Source organism: Puccinia triticina, chromosome 6A, assembly GCF_026914185.1.
Source record: "Puccinia triticina chromosome 6A, complete sequence".
In the NCBI taxonomy this organism is placed as follows: Eukaryota; Fungi; Basidiomycota; class Pucciniomycetes; order Pucciniales; family Pucciniaceae; genus Puccinia; species Puccinia triticina.
In genome coordinates this window covers 2,259,623-2,278,877 of record NC_070563.1, presented here as the reverse complement: position 1 = coordinate 2,278,877, position 19,255 = coordinate 2,259,623, and the positions used below count along the sequence as shown (strand labels likewise).

General features: G+C 48.5%; 6 protein-coding genes across 6 annotated transcripts; 3 read left to right on the top strand and 3 right to left on the bottom strand.

Annotated features, from left to right (window-relative positions):
• Window positions 1-72: 72 nt before the first annotated feature.
• PtA15_6A297 (uncharacterized protein) lies at window positions 73-3,052 on the bottom strand (the record flags this gene model as incomplete). Its single annotated transcript, XM_053169987.1, has 8 exons — window positions 73-92; window positions 195-392; window positions 606-1,489; window positions 1,588-1,820; window positions 1,888-2,025; window positions 2,096-2,286; window positions 2,367-2,477; window positions 2,575-3,052. The coding sequence occupies 8 exons, from the start codon at window positions 3,050-3,052 to the stop codon at window positions 73-75; spliced, it is 2,253 nt and encodes a 750-aa protein (XP_053021224.1).
• Window positions 3,053-4,346: 1,294 nt separating this feature from the next.
• On the top strand, window positions 4,347-5,300 carry PtA15_6A296 (uncharacterized protein; the record flags this gene model as incomplete). Its single annotated transcript, XM_053169986.1, has 5 exons — window positions 4,347-4,370; window positions 4,616-4,715; window positions 4,756-4,825; window positions 4,947-4,990; window positions 5,104-5,300. The coding sequence occupies 5 exons, from the start codon at window positions 4,347-4,349 to the stop codon at window positions 5,298-5,300; spliced, it is 435 nt and encodes a 144-aa protein (XP_053021223.1).
• Window positions 5,301-6,848: 1,548 nt separating this feature from the next.
• Window positions 6,849-7,353, top strand: PtA15_6A295 (uncharacterized protein; the record flags this gene model as incomplete). Its single annotated transcript, XM_053169985.1, has 3 exons — window positions 6,849-6,872; window positions 6,980-7,205; window positions 7,298-7,353. The coding sequence occupies 3 exons, from the start codon at window positions 6,849-6,851 to the stop codon at window positions 7,351-7,353; spliced, it is 306 nt and encodes a 101-aa protein (XP_053021222.1).
• Window positions 7,354-9,895: 2,542 nt separating this feature from the next.
• PtA15_6A294 (uncharacterized protein) lies at window positions 9,896-11,580 on the bottom strand (the record flags this gene model as incomplete). Its single annotated transcript, XM_053169984.1, has 2 exons — window positions 9,896-10,338; window positions 10,431-11,580. The coding sequence occupies 2 exons, from the start codon at window positions 11,578-11,580 to the stop codon at window positions 9,896-9,898; spliced, it is 1,593 nt and encodes a 530-aa protein (XP_053021221.1).
• A 2,604-nt stretch (window positions 11,581-14,184) lies between these two features.
• Window positions 14,185-15,220, bottom strand: PtA15_6A293 (uncharacterized protein; the record flags this gene model as incomplete). Its single annotated transcript, XM_053169983.1, has 3 exons — window positions 14,185-14,217; window positions 14,528-14,910; window positions 14,995-15,220. 3 exons carry the CDS (start codon window positions 15,218-15,220, stop codon window positions 14,185-14,187), a joined length of 642 nt encoding a protein of 213 aa, XP_053021220.1.
• Window positions 15,221-16,278: 1,058 nt separating this feature from the next.
• On the top strand, window positions 16,279-16,881 carry PtA15_6A292 (uncharacterized protein; the record flags this gene model as incomplete). Its single annotated transcript, XM_053169982.1, has 3 exons — window positions 16,279-16,312; window positions 16,397-16,427; window positions 16,500-16,881. 3 exons carry the CDS (start codon window positions 16,279-16,281, stop codon window positions 16,879-16,881), a joined length of 447 nt encoding a protein of 148 aa, XP_053021219.1.
• Between the last annotated feature and the right edge of the window lie 2,374 nt (window positions 16,882-19,255).

Below are 19,255 nucleotides of genomic sequence, written 5' to 3'. Positions count from 1 at the left end.
GCAGGCTGTTGAAGTGCAAGCATTGAGTGTGTTTCATAGCTTGTGTCTCAGGTACCAAATGCTACATAAGATTCAATTTTTGGATCGGCGCCCTAGTGTTAAAGAAGGAAGGATTCATCATAGTTAGTTATCAGATTGCCCGAGTTTAAAGAAACTGCTGATAGAAATGGGAAATTGATTGAGTTGAAATTTACCTGGCCATTTTGCAGTCGGACTGGCGGCGGGTGTGATGGGCGAAAATTTCGAGAATGGCGGTTCCGGTGGTTCATCATTCATTTCCAAAAAGCTTGGTGGTGGCGGCGGTAAGGGATGTGAGGAAAGAGGGAATTTTGTTGGAGGCGGGGGCGGATAACGCAAGTAGTCGTTTGATGCTTTCCCGGATCTCAATTCGTCTACAGACAGTGATAAGTTCGGTAATGAGCGAGGGAGATAATTGAAATGGAGGACATCAGGATTAGTCCCTACTCTCTAAATCTTTGCGTAAGTCACTGCCTGCAAAGAGCTCGACTTTCTCAGAGGGATATGTTCCAAGGAGCCCAGCGATGAAAATGAGGGGTTCATGGGAGGAAGTGGGGAAATCAATCTAAGGGAATTGTTGGTCTGACCATCTGTGGGATCACCTTTGGTGTTTTGTTCGTCCAATGTTGCCGGAGTCTCCTTGTTTCTACGCGTGCGTTTTTCCTGAAAAACATCCCAAGTAACACCCACCAATCCGAAAATAATAACAACGACGTAACATGCCAAGAGTGCAAAGTAAGTAATACGCTGCTTGAGGAGCGCCTTGGTATAACGATCAATCAATCTGTCGACGAAAGTAGTGGCCATCGTTTGATTCGCGCCCGTTGGATCGGGTGTGGACCCATCTGGATTTGATGAGGCAATCGAGTTGACAAGATCCTGTGTCTGGCGAGGTTTGATCATCAGGGCTGTCGGACTGATTGTAGGCAGATCGACGTGCGCGTGGTCATGGACGAAAGTCAGAGCTGCTTCGATCCCAGCTACTTTCGAACCAATGAGGCATTGCAAAAGCTCTAATGCCGGATCCTTCAGGGGGGTGTTCCCAAATGTGTCTTGAACAACCTTGGTTAGGCCGTCATAAAAGGTAATGAGGGTGTTGTTTAAAGTGGTGGTGGTTGATCCGGCCCAGCCGAGCATATGGTCATTGACGTCGGATTGAAAATGAAGGATGACGGAGTTGGTATCATTTGCAAAAGTTGCACTCATGTTGGCGGTCTCCTGATTTATTTTATCAGTCAACAAATTCGTCAAGCCATCGACTCCTGTATTCGCTTCCTGCACGGCATGATTTCGAACGCTATGAAGGGAGGCCAACTGAATCTCAACGAAGATTGTACCGAGAAGACCAGCTCCGAGGAACATTAATGCGCCCGGCCAAGTGAGATAGGCAATAAGCCAGGGTGTCCGATGTCTCCCGTTTTTGCTCTTCTGGCACATCTTATTGGTGACCCGTGATAACATGGGAGTTTTCCTGTCCAAAAATATAACGGGCGATGCGAGAAATGAATTTATGTTAGCTGGGTTTGGTTTGGTGAAGAAAAGCACAACTGCATCAGGTAAAACACGTACATGGATTGGAGAAACGATAGTAGCTTTGAGGTGGAAGGGTTGCTTTCGTTATTGTTAAGCCAAACTTCGCGAGAGCGGTGTAAACTAGCAATCATCCGTCCCCAAAGGAATCTCTCTTTGACAATGTTGAACAGTGTGATCAAGACTATAACACTCAAGATCGCTATGATGAGTATCTTGATGCCTTCAGAGATGATCTTCCCTATCACGTCGATAAAAGAGGTGTCCATGTCCTGATGTAAGGTGCAGCACTGTTAGAATGATATGGGTTGTGAAAACTAAAAAAGAAAGAAAACTCACTTGACAGATTTGAACCTTCTTCAGAGGGGGGACCTGCAACAAACTGCGATCGATGGTGGCGTTGCTGAGTTTGGATGTTACTTCCACTCGCAAAGCTTCAAAGGGCGTGGTGACTAATTTATCTAACGAGTCTCTCAGCTGAACAAGAAACGGATTCATCAGTTTGCAGAGCCATGATAAACGATTTGAATACACGTAGAAAACGCACATCCGCAAGTGTGGGCAAAGATGCATTCAGCTTTGATAATCCATCGCTGAGGCCAGTTGGCATTTTGAAGTTTTGAAGCGCGTCTAAACTAGGTACCTCGAGGTCTGGTTTGTTTATATGGACGAGAGGGAGCTTATTTAGATCGTCGATTGCTCCTGATATCAATGACTCCGCTGCCCCAATCGTCGATTCTAACGAAATCCCGCATACTTGTCAGTTCCGGAAAACAGTAGAGGAAATCATTCTTCATCTTGCGTGACTTGGTACTTACGAATAGCAGTTCGGACCCCATGAACGGCGTCGGTAAAAGCTTTCTCTGCCTCTTCGGCTACCGCAATCAATAAGGCTAGCGAGCCTCTGACGACGAATTCGGCCAAGCAAACTAAATACAACACGTTAGTACACACATTGGAAGTTGAACTCATGGCTGTGTTGTAGAAAAGAGAAATATATCACAAAATATACGAAGCTGGACTGACGGTATAAGCTCCGATATGTGTCAATCACATACATGATGATGGCCTCGATTGCCCTGATGGATAAATCCAAGACGAGTGCCAGTCCGTGGACGATGTTTTCGGCTCCAGCTACCAAGAAATCGTTGGTTTGGTCGGCCATAAAATGTGGAATACTGACGGCGACGCTTGCTGCGCCTTCAATGCCAGAGCAAGCGGCTGCCATCTCACGTTTGGCATCGCCGACGCCGTCTTTGACGGATTGTAGGGTAAGGATGAGCTGGATGAGAATCAACCCGAGGATCAAGATAGGGTATGCTAGCCATGCCAGCGATGTTCGTGCCCTTGCGCCGAGGTATGGCTGTAATCCTGGGCTCGTTGGCGGAAAAGCGACTGGCGGGCAGGAAAATATTGGCGGACTCTTGCGACTGGAAGACATGTAAGACGGCGGAAAGTTGGGTCTCAAGGTTGCTGATGATCGTCTAGGGGATCGAAACACCATGTCGGAAAAAGATTTATTATAATATGTGAAGGGTAGTTCCTCAAGTTCACAGTATAGGGTAAGGAATGAGGGCTTGAGGAGAAAGGGTTATGAATTTCCCTGCTTGAGTTTGAGTTGGGGACGATTGTTCAGACCGATGAATAGTGGGATGGAGGAGGGTGAGCTCTTTCGAAAGAGGGATATGCGAGCGGCAATGAACACTGCCAGCGAAGTGAAACTCAGTTGGGGTATGTATGTAGTCGTCTTTCCCGCTCAGTCAGTCTGGTACTTTCCAGTATTCTGCTGAGGTTGTTGAGCTTTCAGCTTTATGACTCAGGTGCAAAAGTAAAATGCGCTCAAAAGTCGCCTGAGGGAGAAAGCCGTGTGGAAAGCGAAAGCTGTAGTAAAGGAAATGTCATCCATGTTTACTTCAAACCGAATAGCACGAGCATTCCGAGTTCTGTGTTATTCTAACCACCGCCTGGCTAGCCTGGCTATCGTTCCCCAAGACAAAGATGCATAGCTCGGAAGGGATACCATCGCTACATCGGATAGTCACTGAAAGGAATTTTACGACATCGGATATTGTGAATTGATGTGCGCTCATCGACTAGATATAGGGCCGGGCCTGAGTCATCCGCTTGGTTTGAAGCTGGAAACCCCATAGCCTAGCAACGAAATCTGGGTCCTATGTTCATGTTGTAGCAGGGCTCAAGGAAGCATGACTTTTCCAGACTAGTGACTGACCCAAGACGCTGGTTTGTCTGGACGGACTGCGAACAGGTGATGTAGTGTATGTATGCATAGTCGTTGGGTTGATATGAAGAATTCCGTTTATATTCAGCATATGGGGATCCCCTTTCAGAACCATAAATATATAAACCACCATCGCACCGGTTGCCATCTCTAGGCGGGCCGGAGCTTTGTTGCACTGAAAAGGCAATAAATACTTGCAGAGGTATCCTTGTAAGGGGAGACCGGACAGTCCCGGAAAGTACCGGGGGCTCGTACCCGCTGTGCCGACTTATTTTATTCCGGGGAAATCGCCTCCCGGGATCCTGGGCCGAAGAGCGGTCGGCTCCTGTCGGCTCTGGTCGGCTGCATTAATTGAACAGGGAGAAGGCTCTCGGGGAGAAGAAGCCTGAAGAAGCACTGGCACCTTACCACTCACTTTGACTGACTCAGCCGCCTGCAAGGTTGAAAAAAAAAAATTGGTGGGCGTCAGCTCAGCTAAAAGAGGGTCGCCAGCAGCTGTACTGCAGCCAGCCAAGAGTCAAACTGCAGAGTCGGAGACTGTAGTGTGACCGCCGGGCTCATGAATCGGTTATACTCGAAAGGCGTCCAGCAGACAATGTGATCGCCCGTGAATGGCTATATATTTCACACTTGATGTAACTTTTTTCCTTATCAAATGAACTTTCTATTCGAGAGAACAGCAATCTTACTCCCTGCAGCCATTGCTGGGCCGCAGGAAGCGGGTAGGTCGAAACATCGATTACACCCATCAAAACAAACTGGCCGGAGAATTTGCTGGGGCGAAATGTAGAGCTGATGTTCGCCCGTTTCCCCAAACTTTTGGCATAGGCCGATTCGGAGCACGATGAGTTGGAGGTTCTGGAGGGACCAGTGACAACGCCGCTGCCCTACCGACAAGTGGCCGTACTATGCTTCATGCGAATCACCGGTGGGTACTGCTCCTTTATTCATTGGGAAAGGCTATGTAGAGCGCCGAGCTGACCTGCTCGTCTTTGCCACCACGCACACGGAGCCCATCTCCCAAAGCTCATTCATCAAGTATGTCGACTGCCCCCGCCGTCTTTTCTTTCCTCTTGTCATTCCGATCGGCTGTCCTTCTTCTCGCCGCCCCAGCCCGTGAGCACGCAACATGCCAACTGATCTGACGACCCCCCAACAGCCAAATGCTCGAGGACTTGCACGTCACTCCCGACAGGACTACCAGTAAGTCATCAGATCATTCTGCAGACTCAAGCCCCAGGTCAAAAAAAAAAAGAAAGAAAGAGGAAGCACCCCAGATCACAAATATATCAATTTCTTTGACGAATGAACACCAGATTTTGGGTGGGCGACGTTATCGGACCGTAATGGGAGGAAGCCCATCCTGCTATCCGGCCTGACCGTGCTAGCGATCAGCATGATAAGTCTGAGTCTCCAGACAAGTTTTGCGGGCATGGTTGTTGCACGATGTGTTGCAGGAATCATGAATGGTACGTCCAACAGTCTATGGCTCACTGAGTTGGATGGACGCTGATCGGACGATTACAGGAAACTTGCCAATGTTAAAGGTCAGAGGCATTCCTTGCCGCACGATCATCCCGGTATCTTCCAGAATCGAGAATCTCCCAGCCCAACTGATTCCTCTCTATCCCTTCGAAACACCCAAAGAGTGTCCTGGGAGAGATCACAGATGAGACGAATAAATGATTTCGGCGTCTGCTGGCAGGCAGGCAGATCGACGCTGGGCTGTTTTCGATACTGTACCGTAGAGCACCCCGCCCAAGCTGATTTCATTTGCCTATGACTGTTGGTTTTCTGCTAGTGTAGAGCGTTCTGTTAGGGCCTGTACCATAGCGGTCCAGAAAACTGTTTTCCGCCCGGAAAACAAGTTTCTTTGAGAAAAACAGTTTTCACCAAAAAACATGTACCACAACACATGTTTTTGAGGAGAACCGAATGTTATTTTTCTTTCAAAACGATCGATTTCCAGAAACAGGCATGACCCTGTTTCTTCACCCGATTTCCGGTCTCGCCGCTCATCATTGCCCATCACTGGCGGTCAGCTCATGGAAATGCAAAATATCGATCCTGCAGTCCTCATGGACACCCCACCACCCACCGTACCATCCAGCATGCCTGCAACAAAGCCACCACCGCCAACGAAAACTGCTCCCAAGAAACCTAAAAAAAAAGCCAAGGACGACCAAAACGACGACGATGACGATGTTGAATCCAAATCACCACCCCACATCTGGACAAACAACGAACGGTCGGCCCTGCTGGAGCTTATAGCAACACAATATGCTGCTGGAAGACCTCATCCAGTAGGAATCGAGTGTATCGAGCTTGCCCTTCATCGCCATAATACGCCTCGTAGGTATTCCACAGACTCCCGAGGTACTTGCAAGCTACTCCGGCGGCGGCTAGTGTAATCAAGATGTGATCCATTTCCATAATTGCTGCTCCGGCAGCAGCCAGGGCAGCAACAATCTGGTTATTGATCATTGTTTCAGAAGTGCTGGATGGCCGGGGTGATTTGTGTGGTGCCTTGATGGGATCGGGTGGCTGTTGGTGTCTTGATGGGTGGACGAGTTTGTCTGGATGTTTGATCAGGTCGAGAGAGGGAGTCTGTGGTACGCGTTTATCAACAGGCTGTTTTGCGGTTCCGAAAAACACAATATCAAAAAAAAGGAACTTGTTTTTTGTGCGAGCAAAAAACAAATTTCCTATGGTACAGGCCCTTAGTATTCTTGGCTACATAGGCTGATTTTCCGTGCCTCGAAAGAATGTCCCCACCCTCTGACCCCTTTCGGCTTCTTCGATTGATTGTTTTTTTGCCCAACCACCTTGGCCCAGCCTTGATCCCGATGTGCAATATAAGTAGACCAGCTTCGCCAGGTCTCGGAAGGGTACTCATTGGCCATCTCATCGCTCTCTCCTTACATTATTGGCCATCGGAATAATTATTGGCCCGTTGATCGGCGGATATCTGGCCAAGCCGGCGAGCCAATATCCTGATATCTTTGGAAATATCCTGTTCTTGATCGACTATCCCTACTTCTTACCCTGCTTTATTGCCGGGATGATCAACCTCTCAGCGGTGACCGTAGGCTTCTTCTATTTGGAGGAAGTGCTTCGAAACTTCCCCGAGATCGATTCGCTACAAATCAGTTCGATAAACACGCGGGCTGACATATATCTGTGCTCTGACAGACACCTGCCACGAAAACAAACACCCGAAGTCCACCGCTGAGCCTCGAAAGTGATGAAGAAGTCGAGGAACTCGGCGGCTCGGAGCCCGACGAGAGTCTCATCCAGCCGAAACCGAAATTTTCAGCGATCTTCACGCCTACAGTCATCAGTGTTCTCCTCGGCTCCCTCTTGGTGTTTTTCCAAATGTCGTCCTTGGTGACTCTGATTCTACTCTTCGTCTACACTCGTAAGTTGCTCGAATCCAGAAACGCAATCGCTCTGGGCTCGTGAATCATGATTTCCCTGTTTTTTTTTTTTTTTTTTTTTTTTGCCACTTAGGATCTGAGGATGGTGGACTTTTAATTTGCGACAGATGGGTAGGTCAAAAGCTGTAAAGCAGAGCATGATAAGGGAAGATGGCTGAAGCAAGATGAGATGAATGATTGCAGGCGCTGCGCTCACGACGAACGGGTTTGGAGCAGTGATAGTGCATACGGCGATGTTCCCGTATCTCCAGCGGAGATGGGGGACGATGAAGGTCTTCCGGTCGGTCCTTCTGATCTGGCCGACGGTCTTCGCCCTCCTGCTGTAAGGGTTCTGTGAACCCTCACTGGAAGGATCGGTGGGACGGAGGGCCAAAGGCCAGAAGTCTATAAAAAAGAATGTAATTTCCTGAGATCGGCCGATGAAAGGAGGAGAAGGGTGAAGACCAGCTTAAGGGAAGAAGAGAAAAATGAGAGAAGTCGAGTACTACAAGCTTATATAGTGGATCCTACAATGTAGATGCATATGCATATATGCATCTAGCTTGACTTCTGTTTCAGTAAGGGAGAAACCCTTACACCTGCCCATGGTCCGCTGGCTCGTCAATAAACAGAGAGAGGCCTCTGGAGTCAATGCAGGCTCCAAGGTTGCTATGATTGGCTTGATCGTCGTCTTGGCTATCAAAAGCTTTGGCAAAATGTCCCGCGGTATGTCTTGCCTTTGTCCATCTGTCAGATTCATGTTGGCTTACCTCCACCTTCATCCCAATATTCTCCCTTCAACTCTCATATCATCCGGGACAAAGCGTGTCTTACTTTGTTGGTCAACTCTGCCGCGCCGTCGGCCTCCACTTTGGTGCTCTGAATGGCCTGGCCCAAGTAAACAGCTTCCCTTTTTTCCTCTATGGCGAGCGCTTACCCAAACCTATCGTCCTCTCTTTTCTTGTCTACCCTTTCCTAGTCGTGCTCAGAGTTGGCCAGGAAGTTTGCCCCGTTCAACACCGGCGCGCTGTTTTTGATCAGCATCAAGGAGCATTACCTGGACGGAAACCTAATCTGGCTATGTGGATTGGTGGTAAGCATCCAGCTTGCCTCGAGAAACTCAGACTTGCTCCAAGAAGCAAATCTCTCGGAAAGACGGAAAAGGTAATGGAGGTGTGGAACCTAGCTTAACAAAGCCTCTCGAGCGGAGGGTCCGGGGGACCCCTCCCGGAGGGCTCTCCGCAGGAGAGGCTTATGTGTTATGTCTTGATTTAAGCAGGAGCAGAAAGGATCTGCTACACTAAAAATCCCAACCAATATAGAAAAACTGAATACACAGAGTTTTAGGTTCTGTTCTTGCAAGGAATTTGAGCCACTCACTTATCTTGTAGCCAGGAAAACAACTCCTGGAGTCCCAAACAAGTGGAGCCTCATTTGGAAGACTTGTGCATTTTTGATCTTTTGAAAAGGTCAACAGATTGGGATAGAAAAAATCTGAGTAGACCAAATTGTAGAGAAAGAAAAGTAGCATAGGGTACAGATAGGGCATATTGGTGGAGAGGCTGGGGGAGGAGCTATAAAATTTTTAAAAACCTCTCAGCCAAATGAACTTTCTGCTCCCGCGTAAAATTTGGGATAATGCGCAAGTTCCTCCCTGCGGGAGGGGCGGCTTCGCCGCCAGCCACAGCGCTCCCACCAGGGGGGACTTGTGTTAAGTTAGTGTGGAACTGACTCTGGGGACCAATTAGATGATTGGTCTAGTTGTCTTGCTTGGCTCTATTCTTTGCTCAAACGGTCAAGATCCAGCCCGCTCAGCTCAGGAAAAGGAGCTCTGCCCAAGGCCCATCAACGTCCTGATCCCACCAAGACCCGTTGCAACTGAGTTCCTCTCCCAGAGAAGGCGCCTCGAGAGCCTTGCCCAGGTCATCTTTTACTCCCTCCAACCACACCTTACTTTGTTATACTTTATTTCTTGTAGCCAATTCGAGCCTCCTTGTTACTTTGATAGTCTTTTCTTGAATATATGCCCCCCTCCCCAGAGAATAGTCCCCTACATGTTCTGTGTTGTTGGATTACTTGATTGAACTGTGTACCTCTGCCTATCTCCATCCGCGCGCCACCCCTAAAACACATGCATTCTTCCTCTCACAAAATCTATAATACATGTAATCTGTAGACTATCAGTACCACATAGCTTCTTGCCCTCATCTTGTTACAAAATTCTCATCGCGTTCTCAAAATCCAAATCCAAAACATTAGTGCTGTCTACATGCTGGGTGGATTGGATCAAGTCGTGGATAAGATCCTGTGGATGACACTGTGTATACCGTGATAATTCTGTTAGATATAAGGACAATAATGATTAATTTGCAGTTTCTTGTTAAAAATTTACATGCACCGCAGATTGCTGGCCACCAATGAAACTGAACTGATACCCATAAGGAAGGTTTTTTTTCTAGCTGGTATATATATGCACCTAAAACTAAATGTGGTGGAATTTTTCTGGATGGTTACATACACGATGATATTTTATTAGAGGAATAAGTTCATTCAGCTTTTACCGCGTAAGGTTGGATGATTGCAAAGATATAAAGAGACCCAAAACTAAACAGATTGGTACCTAAATGCCGTGAATTGTTTCTTTGTAGTCTTGACAAACCTAAAACTTTTGATAGACTGGAAAGATGATTTATCAGGAAGGATTGTTTGGAAAGCTGCCAAGCGGGTTCCAACCGAGCCAGTCGAAGAATTCCTGATGTTCATCCTGGACCATGAACAGTCGTGGATCTTCCTCCACCTCCGAGTCTTGGTTTCCGAGGCAGGCACCCGACGCGAAAGAGAATTCCCTCTGTTCTTGGAAGCCGGCCATCGCTCTGGTCGTTTGGTCAAGCGGATAGAACGGATGTGAGAAAGACCTTGACCCGAGCGATCCGCCTTCCTGACTACGATCGTCTCGAAGGTCCTGAGTCGCCCCTGGCTCCGGCCCTCGCCCGGTGGAAGAGTGAAGCATACCCCAGTCGGAGGAAGACGCGTTCAAAAGCGCCGAATAGTCTTCAATGCTCACATTGGTGCATCGGCTTACTCTGGATTCAATCGATTCACTCGAGTAACGGCTCGCCCCATCCACGTCACTCACTGTGGAAACGCGATCCAGAAGAGAAGAAGAAAAATAAACGGATGCGCGACTACTTGATTGGATCGCAAGGCAGTCAACTCTTGCTACTCACGTTCTGACCATCGATGGACTTCATGGCCTAGCGAGCTCCAGTTGGTGTTTGGAGCCGAGCCGAGATCATCTTGCGATACCCGGAAGCAAATCCCGTGGTCCGCGTCCATATGATTGACAGAGGAATCCGTGGACTCAGCCGAAGGCTCCCGAAAAGCATTCGAAGGATTCCGAGGGGTCGTGTCGACGAGCTGGCCGTTTCCCGGATAGCTGAACCGGCTATCCGGTCTCAGCCACGTAGGCGTTCCAGAGACCATCCGGCGGGCTGTGGAGACGGAATAGTCTTGAGAGCTGTGGGCCTTTCCCAAACCCAAGCGATAGATATCACTATGACTAGTAGATCGGGCGTTTGCCGGAAGGATATTCGGAGGCTCATTGTGATCGGTAATAACATTTTGCCTCTGTTTGGGGGATGCGGTTTGGGGATCTGTCGCCAGGCGGGGTACAAATGGCGCACTAGGATCGCAGATAATTTGGTCAGCCCGGCGCTGCTTGTGGCAAACGGTTGCAGAGAGGACAGATCCTGATGTTGATTGCTTGTTTGCTGAAATGTAACTGGGAACGTCGTCCGACTGGCGTGAAGCTGAAAGATCCGTGTCCTGTGGCCCAAAGCAGGTTTTGAGATCTGATGAATAACCTGGACTAGCTCCGAGTGCCAAGGGGGAGCCAGGCAGGAATCCATTCCTGTTGGGCTCGCTGCTCTGATCTTCTTCCCGGTCAAGACTTCTGTGGACAACGCGCTCGGCCAGTGGGCGGAGCCTGCAGCGAATCAAGAGGGGCGGTCTGTGCGGGGCGGAGGTGGGAGAGGCCGGTGGGATGGTGAACGAAGATGGATTGGAACTGAACTGCAAGCTCTGGCCGTCCCCGGAGGGTAAATTTGGCTTAACCCTGTGGTCGGGCTTGGCTCTGGACATGTTGGGATTGATGAGACTATCGTGAGATGATTGTTTGATCTGATGATAGCTGGGTGGATGATACTCTTCGTCGTGCTCGTGTCTACCGTGCCGAGCTTGAGGGATAGAGGAGGGCCTGGAGATGGCTTGGTGGAGAGCTGGCGAGGTGGATGGGAGGGGTGAGCCGGTTTTCTGGTCCTGTTCGAGCAACTCTTTGCGCTTGCGCCAAAACCAACTGTTAATCTGCAAGGGAAACATGGTCAGGGACAGGTGTAGGTGAAGAGAGCAAGACTGCTGCAGACAAGTTTCCGCTTCAGGCCGGTCTGCTGCATGAGTCGGCGACTTGGGAGTGGGACGGTGAGGGGTTGGCGTCGAAGATGGCCGTGAGCACCAGAGTGCACGCGTAGGGATGGCCGAAGGGTATGATGTGCCGCCGGTTGGAATGCGAGCCATGCCGGCCAAGGTGATGATGTCGGGAAGGCATCTCAATCTCAAGCCGGGGCAAGGAAAACAGCCAGTGACGGCTGTTACGAATTATGTATCTGATCAAATGGCTTGCCAACAACTGGAGGAGCAGCTTGAGGGGGAGGCCAGCCTGGCTATTTAAATATAACGGTTGGAATCCATCGATGCCCCAGCAAGCCAACCATTGAAAACGACTTCAGATCGACTATTGTATCTACCATTGAATACTTGCAGACTTTTTCTGTATTGCTAAACGGCTACTCTACAGCTTGAATATGTGGATACAACCTCGAACCCCTCCATACCCTATCTATGCAGAGGATGAACATGATAAACAATGGATCGAAGGGAGAAAACAAAATGGTTTGGGACCAATGAAAGAAATGAGTAGGGTGAATGAGAAAAGAACAAGACTGTTTGATGAAAAGAGGATAGTGCGGATGACAAGAGAAGGGCAGTGTGATTGCAAGTTGACGGTAAGGGCCGTCCAAAGCCAAAACCCTGAAATGATCGGAGATTTGTCCTGAAAAACAAAAGCTAATCAGGACTTTATTCCGACTTGAGCGGTATTTATGCTAGCCTGCTCAATGAAACATGAGACTTACAGGTTCGCTTGGACACCTTTTGTTGGGTGCTGCTTGACCGTTTTTCTGCCCCTGAGTCGGTTTTGGACGGTTTGGGTGGTTTCTGGGAAGGTAAAAGTGCTTGAGGTGTCGGTTGCTCAGGACCCCTCGGATAGAAAACTGGGCTCAAATGTTTGGTCCATCGTTTTGTAACTTCCAAGTCTTCATCAGGTTTATCGTGAAATTTCAGCAAGTCATCTGGTACCGCGTCAATCAACCGCTTTAGCTCGGAGCGCATCTCAGGCGTAAGACAAGCGATATCATTCAGACCAAGAAACTGGTAAGAAACTCTTCCGGTGTCATTGGAGTCTATCGGCTTTTTCCATTCTGGAGCCTCACGAGAGGAGGTTCTCAAGCCGAATAACAGGACAAGATAGGGATTGTTGATCCCTTGAATCTTGGCATGACTTTTTGACCAGTCACAACTCTCAACCCAGCGAATGGAGCCCTCATTATTTGTATGAACACCGCAAAACGTGATGTTTTCAAGGTCTAGTTTTGGGGATTCGGACGTCGGTGCGAGGTAGATGGTGAAAAGCTCATCAAACCCAGTTTGCCCAGGCTTGCATTGGACCGCAACACCTCGGTACAATAACTCCAAGAAGCCACTGGCGCTGGGCGTGTAGGAAACGGGTAAAGTGGTTGAAAAATATCCGTCCTTCTTTTAAGAGTCTTGCTTTGTTGCCTTCCGCGATACAGTCAAAATCCATGGTATATGGGTCTTTGCCGGTCAAGGTTTCGAGGAAATCTGCCAATCGCACTGAATATCCATCGGGGATTGAATCAGTTGCGTTACAAGGAATTGCCTTGGTTTTCTGCATAGCGCGTATCAATATCAATCTGGTCGCCATTTCTCCGACGTCTCCGACGGTAACGAGTTGTTTGTTTACTGCAGTAGCAAGAACATTGATGCACTTGATCCAATACGCCTCGTCGGATGCAAGAATTCTGTTAGCCGCCAATGCGTATATGAACTGCGGGGGATAGTCGACAACCATTTCTTGATCTGAGCTGATGAACATACAGTGCGCCGCGTGACTCGCAACGAGTTCCGAGTTTATGGGCAAATACGAGCACACCCGGGTCTGTATCACAGAGCCCAATATGGCGAAGCACTGCGGGCTGGACAATTCCATTGCTTCGGTAGAAACCGATTGAGAACTACACACTAATTTTGCCTCTGCAATTTTCGAGGTGGATTCGACGGCAGTACCTGGCACACCTTTCATTACACCTCTCATTACACCCTTGAAATACAACCCATAAAATGGGGAGCCATAACTGAAGAGCCGTTCCGCCGAGAGCAACTCATCCCATGAGCTCGGTGCTTTCGGGACAAAGACATCAAGTGATGATATTTGGTAGATCGGTGGAAATAAATCGACGCCTAAAGCGAGGCACCGTAAGCTGGAGTCTTGGGTTAGCGCCGGCTTAAAGTTAGCAACCCGCAAGGTTGTATCGGTGAAAACGCCAAAGAACCCCAATTTGACAGGTATGTGCGATAAAGCTCGACGGAATACACAAAAGTATGGGATTTGGAGTTCTCTGTCGATCTGATTGTCTAGGTTGCTGGCCTCGTCTATTGCCAACAGCATCTTGAGTCGTCTGTCTCCTTCTAATTCGATACTTTGACTCATCCTAGTAGCCGCAGCGCCGAGAAATTGCATCGGCGCTAAGCCCTCTGCCTGTATGCTCTTCATTTCTTTTTCGACATTGGCATTGTATTCAGCCTTCGGAGTCTTGTCCATTTGGAAGCTGTAATCAAACCACGCAGCTAGTCGATCTTCCAAGCTTCTAGCCCGTATATCTGGCCTTGAAAAGAATTCAGAGACGGTGTTCAAAATCGCAGCCAACAAGTAGGAATAGTGCTTCTCCAGATCCAGCCCCGCTTTCACATTGGGGAAAAAGTGTGTGGCAAGTTCGGACCGAGGAGGCTGGCCAGTGGAGCCGAGAGGTCGGAGACAGATATAGGCCACACAGACGTGCTTAGCTAGCTCCTTGAGTAATCGAGTTTTGCCGCTCATGGATGGGCCGATAAGCAAAGTATAAGGTGCCTCGTATTTATCTCTTTTCCATTGCCCTGCAAACCTTTGGAGTTTTTCGAGGGTTGGAGCAACAATCAGATTGTGTCTCTGATATTCGGCATCGAAACCTTGCCGGACTATATCGGTAGCCCACTGGATTTGGTCAGCCGGCTTAAGTTTCTCTCCTGCGGATGCAGTGGAACCGTCAAGTGCAGCAAGCATCTGATCTTCTGTCAATGTAGAAGCGTCGCGCTCGGGGAATCGGACAAAGTGAGCCCGCCGGATCAGGGTATTGACTTGGTCTCCATCTGCTTCATCGGTGAGTTCAAGCACCTCCTTGAGGACGTCCAGGCATTCTTTTCTGCCCTCAGTAAAATGCCGCCAGAGCGAGCTGACTATTCCTTGCTTTCCTTCGCTCAGGTCCGAGTAGTGAAAAACACTGGCTAGTTGGTTGTTGTGTTCTCGCACCTTTTCCACTTCAGATTGGTTGGAATGATCAAAGATGCAAGAAGATCAGGCGATGTTCTGTAGCTTGGAATCAGCCAAGGAGATTCACTCACAACCAGCAGTGTCGAGAAGTTTACCGAATAGCTGGGTTGCGTCCTTATGATCGGCGTGGAGATCCAAAAAGCGATTGCGTTCGGCAAGTTCTGGTGAGTCGGGTGTGGTACGAGTAGCTTCAGATTTCTTTCGGAACTGCTGGAAGGTTCGAGATAGAGATACTGCAGGATTCACTTGGCGAGCATGGGCACCTAGAAAGCTAAGACGAAATCTTGTTGAGGCCATTCGGAGAGGGCACAGACTGAGCTCGGAGTAAGTGCGTATGATGGGAGCGGAAGATCTGCTTTTAGTTGTGCAGACATTCTTAAGGGTTGCAAGAGTATGTGCGCGTAGAAAGCTGAGAGAAAATCCTGCTGATGCCATTGGGAGGGGGCAGAGTGTATCGGAAAGTGGACTGAGCTGGGAGGGATGGGAGCGAAAGAGTGACTGGTACACGGCGGTTGCGGGGCGCCGCCAAAAAAGGTGCAAGTTCGATGTTCAGATTGCCGGACCCTTCAGGCCCTGAAAAGTTCAGGGTCGTTTGACCCCTCACAACGGCAAGCCACCGGCCACTTGCCAGCCCAACACCACACACCGGTCCCTATAAATCTTCCCCGAAGCATACATCGGGCGCGAGCGAGAGGTGACCAGGGATCAGACCCCAAAATTACATTTTCTCTGATCAAGTTGCTTCGAACCTTGCTTCTACCCATCAACTCTCTCTCGTCGCCGTCATGGGCAAGAGGTTTCGCAGTCCTCGTCAGGCTGGGTAGGCCGCGCCCTTCTGCTCGTCTCCCGGAGATTGTCCTGAATCCTTGATCGCACATGATTGATTGACTCGCTCCAGGTAGCTCAGTCATAGTTGGAGTGATCTTCTCAAGGGTCACAAGGTGGGTCTTGGCCGACATTTGTCTTCATGATCACAACGTTTAATGGCCACCTCATCAGAAATTATTGTCGCGGCACCCACGCCATCGATATGTCGCTTCTCACTGGTTTCCATCGCATGTCATTTCTCAGTCAGAGACAATCTTGCGTTTTCGACTTGTCAATACGAAGCATGACAACATGATCTAACATGATCCCAACTACGACGTCACCGTGCATAAGAAACCGACAAGAAGTTGTCAGGCGTGGGTCATCGCTTCTTGGGTGTTAATGCCGAAGAAGTGTTTAAAACAGCCCAGCTTGCCTGTGGAATTACCTCCGAGCAAACATCGTACATAGATAACCCCACAGGACATCAGCAACACAGTAACCCAAGACTCGTCACAGATCACTTCCTGCTTGAATCATCGCACAACATGGTATCTCTCCTCCTCCGCGCTGTCATCGCCGGTAAGTGCCCTATCAATCCTACACACAAAGGAGGAGCGATGAGATTGACTGATTATTTGCATCTTTGCATCAACTGTTTAACAGCTTTGTTGGTTAGCGTCTTGCCAGCCACCGAGTAAGAACCCTCCAACCCTCGCCAGCTGGCGCCCTCGCACCGTGGCATTCAAGCTAACGAACATTCTTCCAGTGCCATTCCCATGACCACCACGACTACCAGTAGCAGTAGCAGCTCCTCCGGATCCCATTACGTCAACGGACAACTTGTCGATGCGCATTGCGAGGCAAGCAAAAATGGCTACAACTCGGGCTGCGGTGATCCCACATTTCGCGCGGTTCCGGACAGTATCACCACAGTCACACCAGGCAACTTTATGCCGAATTTCCCCCCTTTTCCCAACATGAACTTTGGGAATGGCTTTCCATTCTTCGGACAAAATCAGTTCCCCAACTTGATGAATGGGTTCCCACCACTAGCCCCCCAATTCCCCTTCAACAACTTCAACCCGTTCGTCAACTTGAACAACAACTTCGGCGCGTTCCCTGGCTTTGCCGGGTTCCCCAACTTCTAAACAAACGACCTTCGAAGGAGCGGTCAGCGGCGGAGAAAAGGTCACGTGACCAGCTCTGAAACAGTTAGATCATCTTTTCCTTCATCCGCTTTAGGTGAACACTTCTTCAGCGTTCTTATTTGATTCTAGACGCCTTCACGACGTCACTATTGTCATTCGTTTTTGAAATTGTACTGCATCATCAACATCGTTCCTCACTGTTTTTGCTCGTCATCACCGACCTACATGCACTAGCATTTGTGTTCATTTTTTTTGATCTGTCACAATCACAGAATGCCGTCACAATCCCCTTTCAATCTGATACCAAGCTTTTTGTACTTTTTCGTGTGAGAAAGACGATTGGTGTGGCGGTGCCACTGCCAAGCTCATTCAAACGTTTCTTGGCTAAGACACCAAGAATCATAGCAACCATTTATTTACGGTATTCAAAATTGCATATGTCACTATTTACATAAAATCATAAAACCAATTTTGGCTGGGAGATGTCAGCGTGCATAAAACTTAAAGTGACATCTTCCAGCCAAAATTGCAGTTTATGATTTTATGTAAAAAAAAATTATGCAATTTTGAATACCATAATTGTCATTTGTTGATTTATGGAGTGATCCTATACACCAGAAAGAAGCAACTGTCACTAGCCTACAGGTGACATCAGCCAAGAGTATCTCCACCGCAGTCCCTATATGGCTCAAATAGAAAGATATAGGGCCCGGCGCCCGCGCTGATTATCGTTCTCCACCGGGCGGGCCGTGTTGACTGGTGACAGCCGAGTGATCGGGGCTGTGGTGTGTGTGAGAATGTGTGAAACCTTTTGAGGTGGGAAGGTTTCACACAGGACATTTCAATAGGGCCGGCCCCCATTGTGTACATATATACAACTCGATAGGGACTTTTGACCCAAACTTAACACAAGTCCCTCCCTGTGCTTGCGGGGCGCAAGCACCCCCAACAATTGGCTTGAGGCTGCCCAGCCAAATGTTGAAAAATGCCTTCTAATCCACAGATCACCAAACACCCCTCTGATTTCTTGACAGCCTCTGGTACCATTAGAATCAGCTTTTATTTCTACATAATCTCATGTATTCAAACCAAGACCTACCACCATCCCCTGAAAAACAAATTGATGTAAAAATTCCACCTGAGAGCCTATCTGGCCTGATGTAAACCGGATAGCCTGTCCGACCTAAACACAGAAAAATTAGGTTAGACATCATATGCCAATACCCTGTTGGAATCCAGCCTATGCACTCAAGAGACCTGCCATTCTTAAGTTAATACTGAAAAAAACTGTGAGAGTCTTTGAGGTTGACCTTTGGATGATTCAATGGCCTCTTTGTATTGCTCAGGAATAGCCCACACAAGGATCACCACTGAGGGGACAGTTTTTGAGGGATTTACTTAGAGCAATATGTATAAGACAGCTCATATTGAGGGCTACAACCTGGTATATGGGGCTTTAAATTGAAATTTGAGAGAGAGAGGCAATATGGATGTAAATACAAAAGTTGTGATTTTCTGCATAAAAGCTTGTCAGCCTCATGCAAAGAATGTGAATTTAGGTGTACCTGAATGTAGCCTAAACAATCATAAATGAATATGGGTGTTGATTTGCAAAAAAATGTTAAAAAGGCACAACTTTAAAAACACAATCAAATGTGAAAAAGTAGGTAAGTGGATGAGCAATGACATGAATACATACCCTAAGCATGGCTATTGGGTGGGCTTGGGCCGCCCACATGCCAGACTGGCTTGGGCTGGATAACAAATGGGCAGGTTGGGCCAGGCCAGTTTGACTCAGCTTGCCGCCTGCCCCAAACCCAATTAGCTTGCGGGCTCAAGACAAAAACTCAAAAAATTATTTTTTTCTTAAGTTGGAGCATGGGCTAGGCTATTTTGAGCCTAAAAACACTTTTGCAAACATTTGAGAGGGGGTGGCTGGTCATAAAAAAAAGAAGAATACCTGATTGCTTCTTGCAACGGTGAAAGGCTACGCTGCGCTACAAAAAGCGCCCATTATAGCGCAGCGTAGCGGGCACCCGCTACGTGACTGACCCAAAAAGCTGTAGCGCAGCGGGTTAACCGCTGCGCTAAAGCTACACGTAGTGCAAATGCGCTTTTCCCACAGGGAGAATAGCAGAAGCGCAGCGGAAAACGCTGCGCTTTTGCGCTATAATAGCGCAGCGCAGCTTGAAAACGCTTTTACGCTATAATAGCGCAGCGCAGCTTGAAAACGCTCACTGTGGCGTGGTCCCTCACCATTCCTCCCACTTTCCTAGCCTGTCACCCACATAATCCGTTATTTATCAAGTAATTTAGTTTCTGTTTCTCCTCTGACCATTTCTCTATGGCCGCCAAAGATGATGACCCTGGGCCC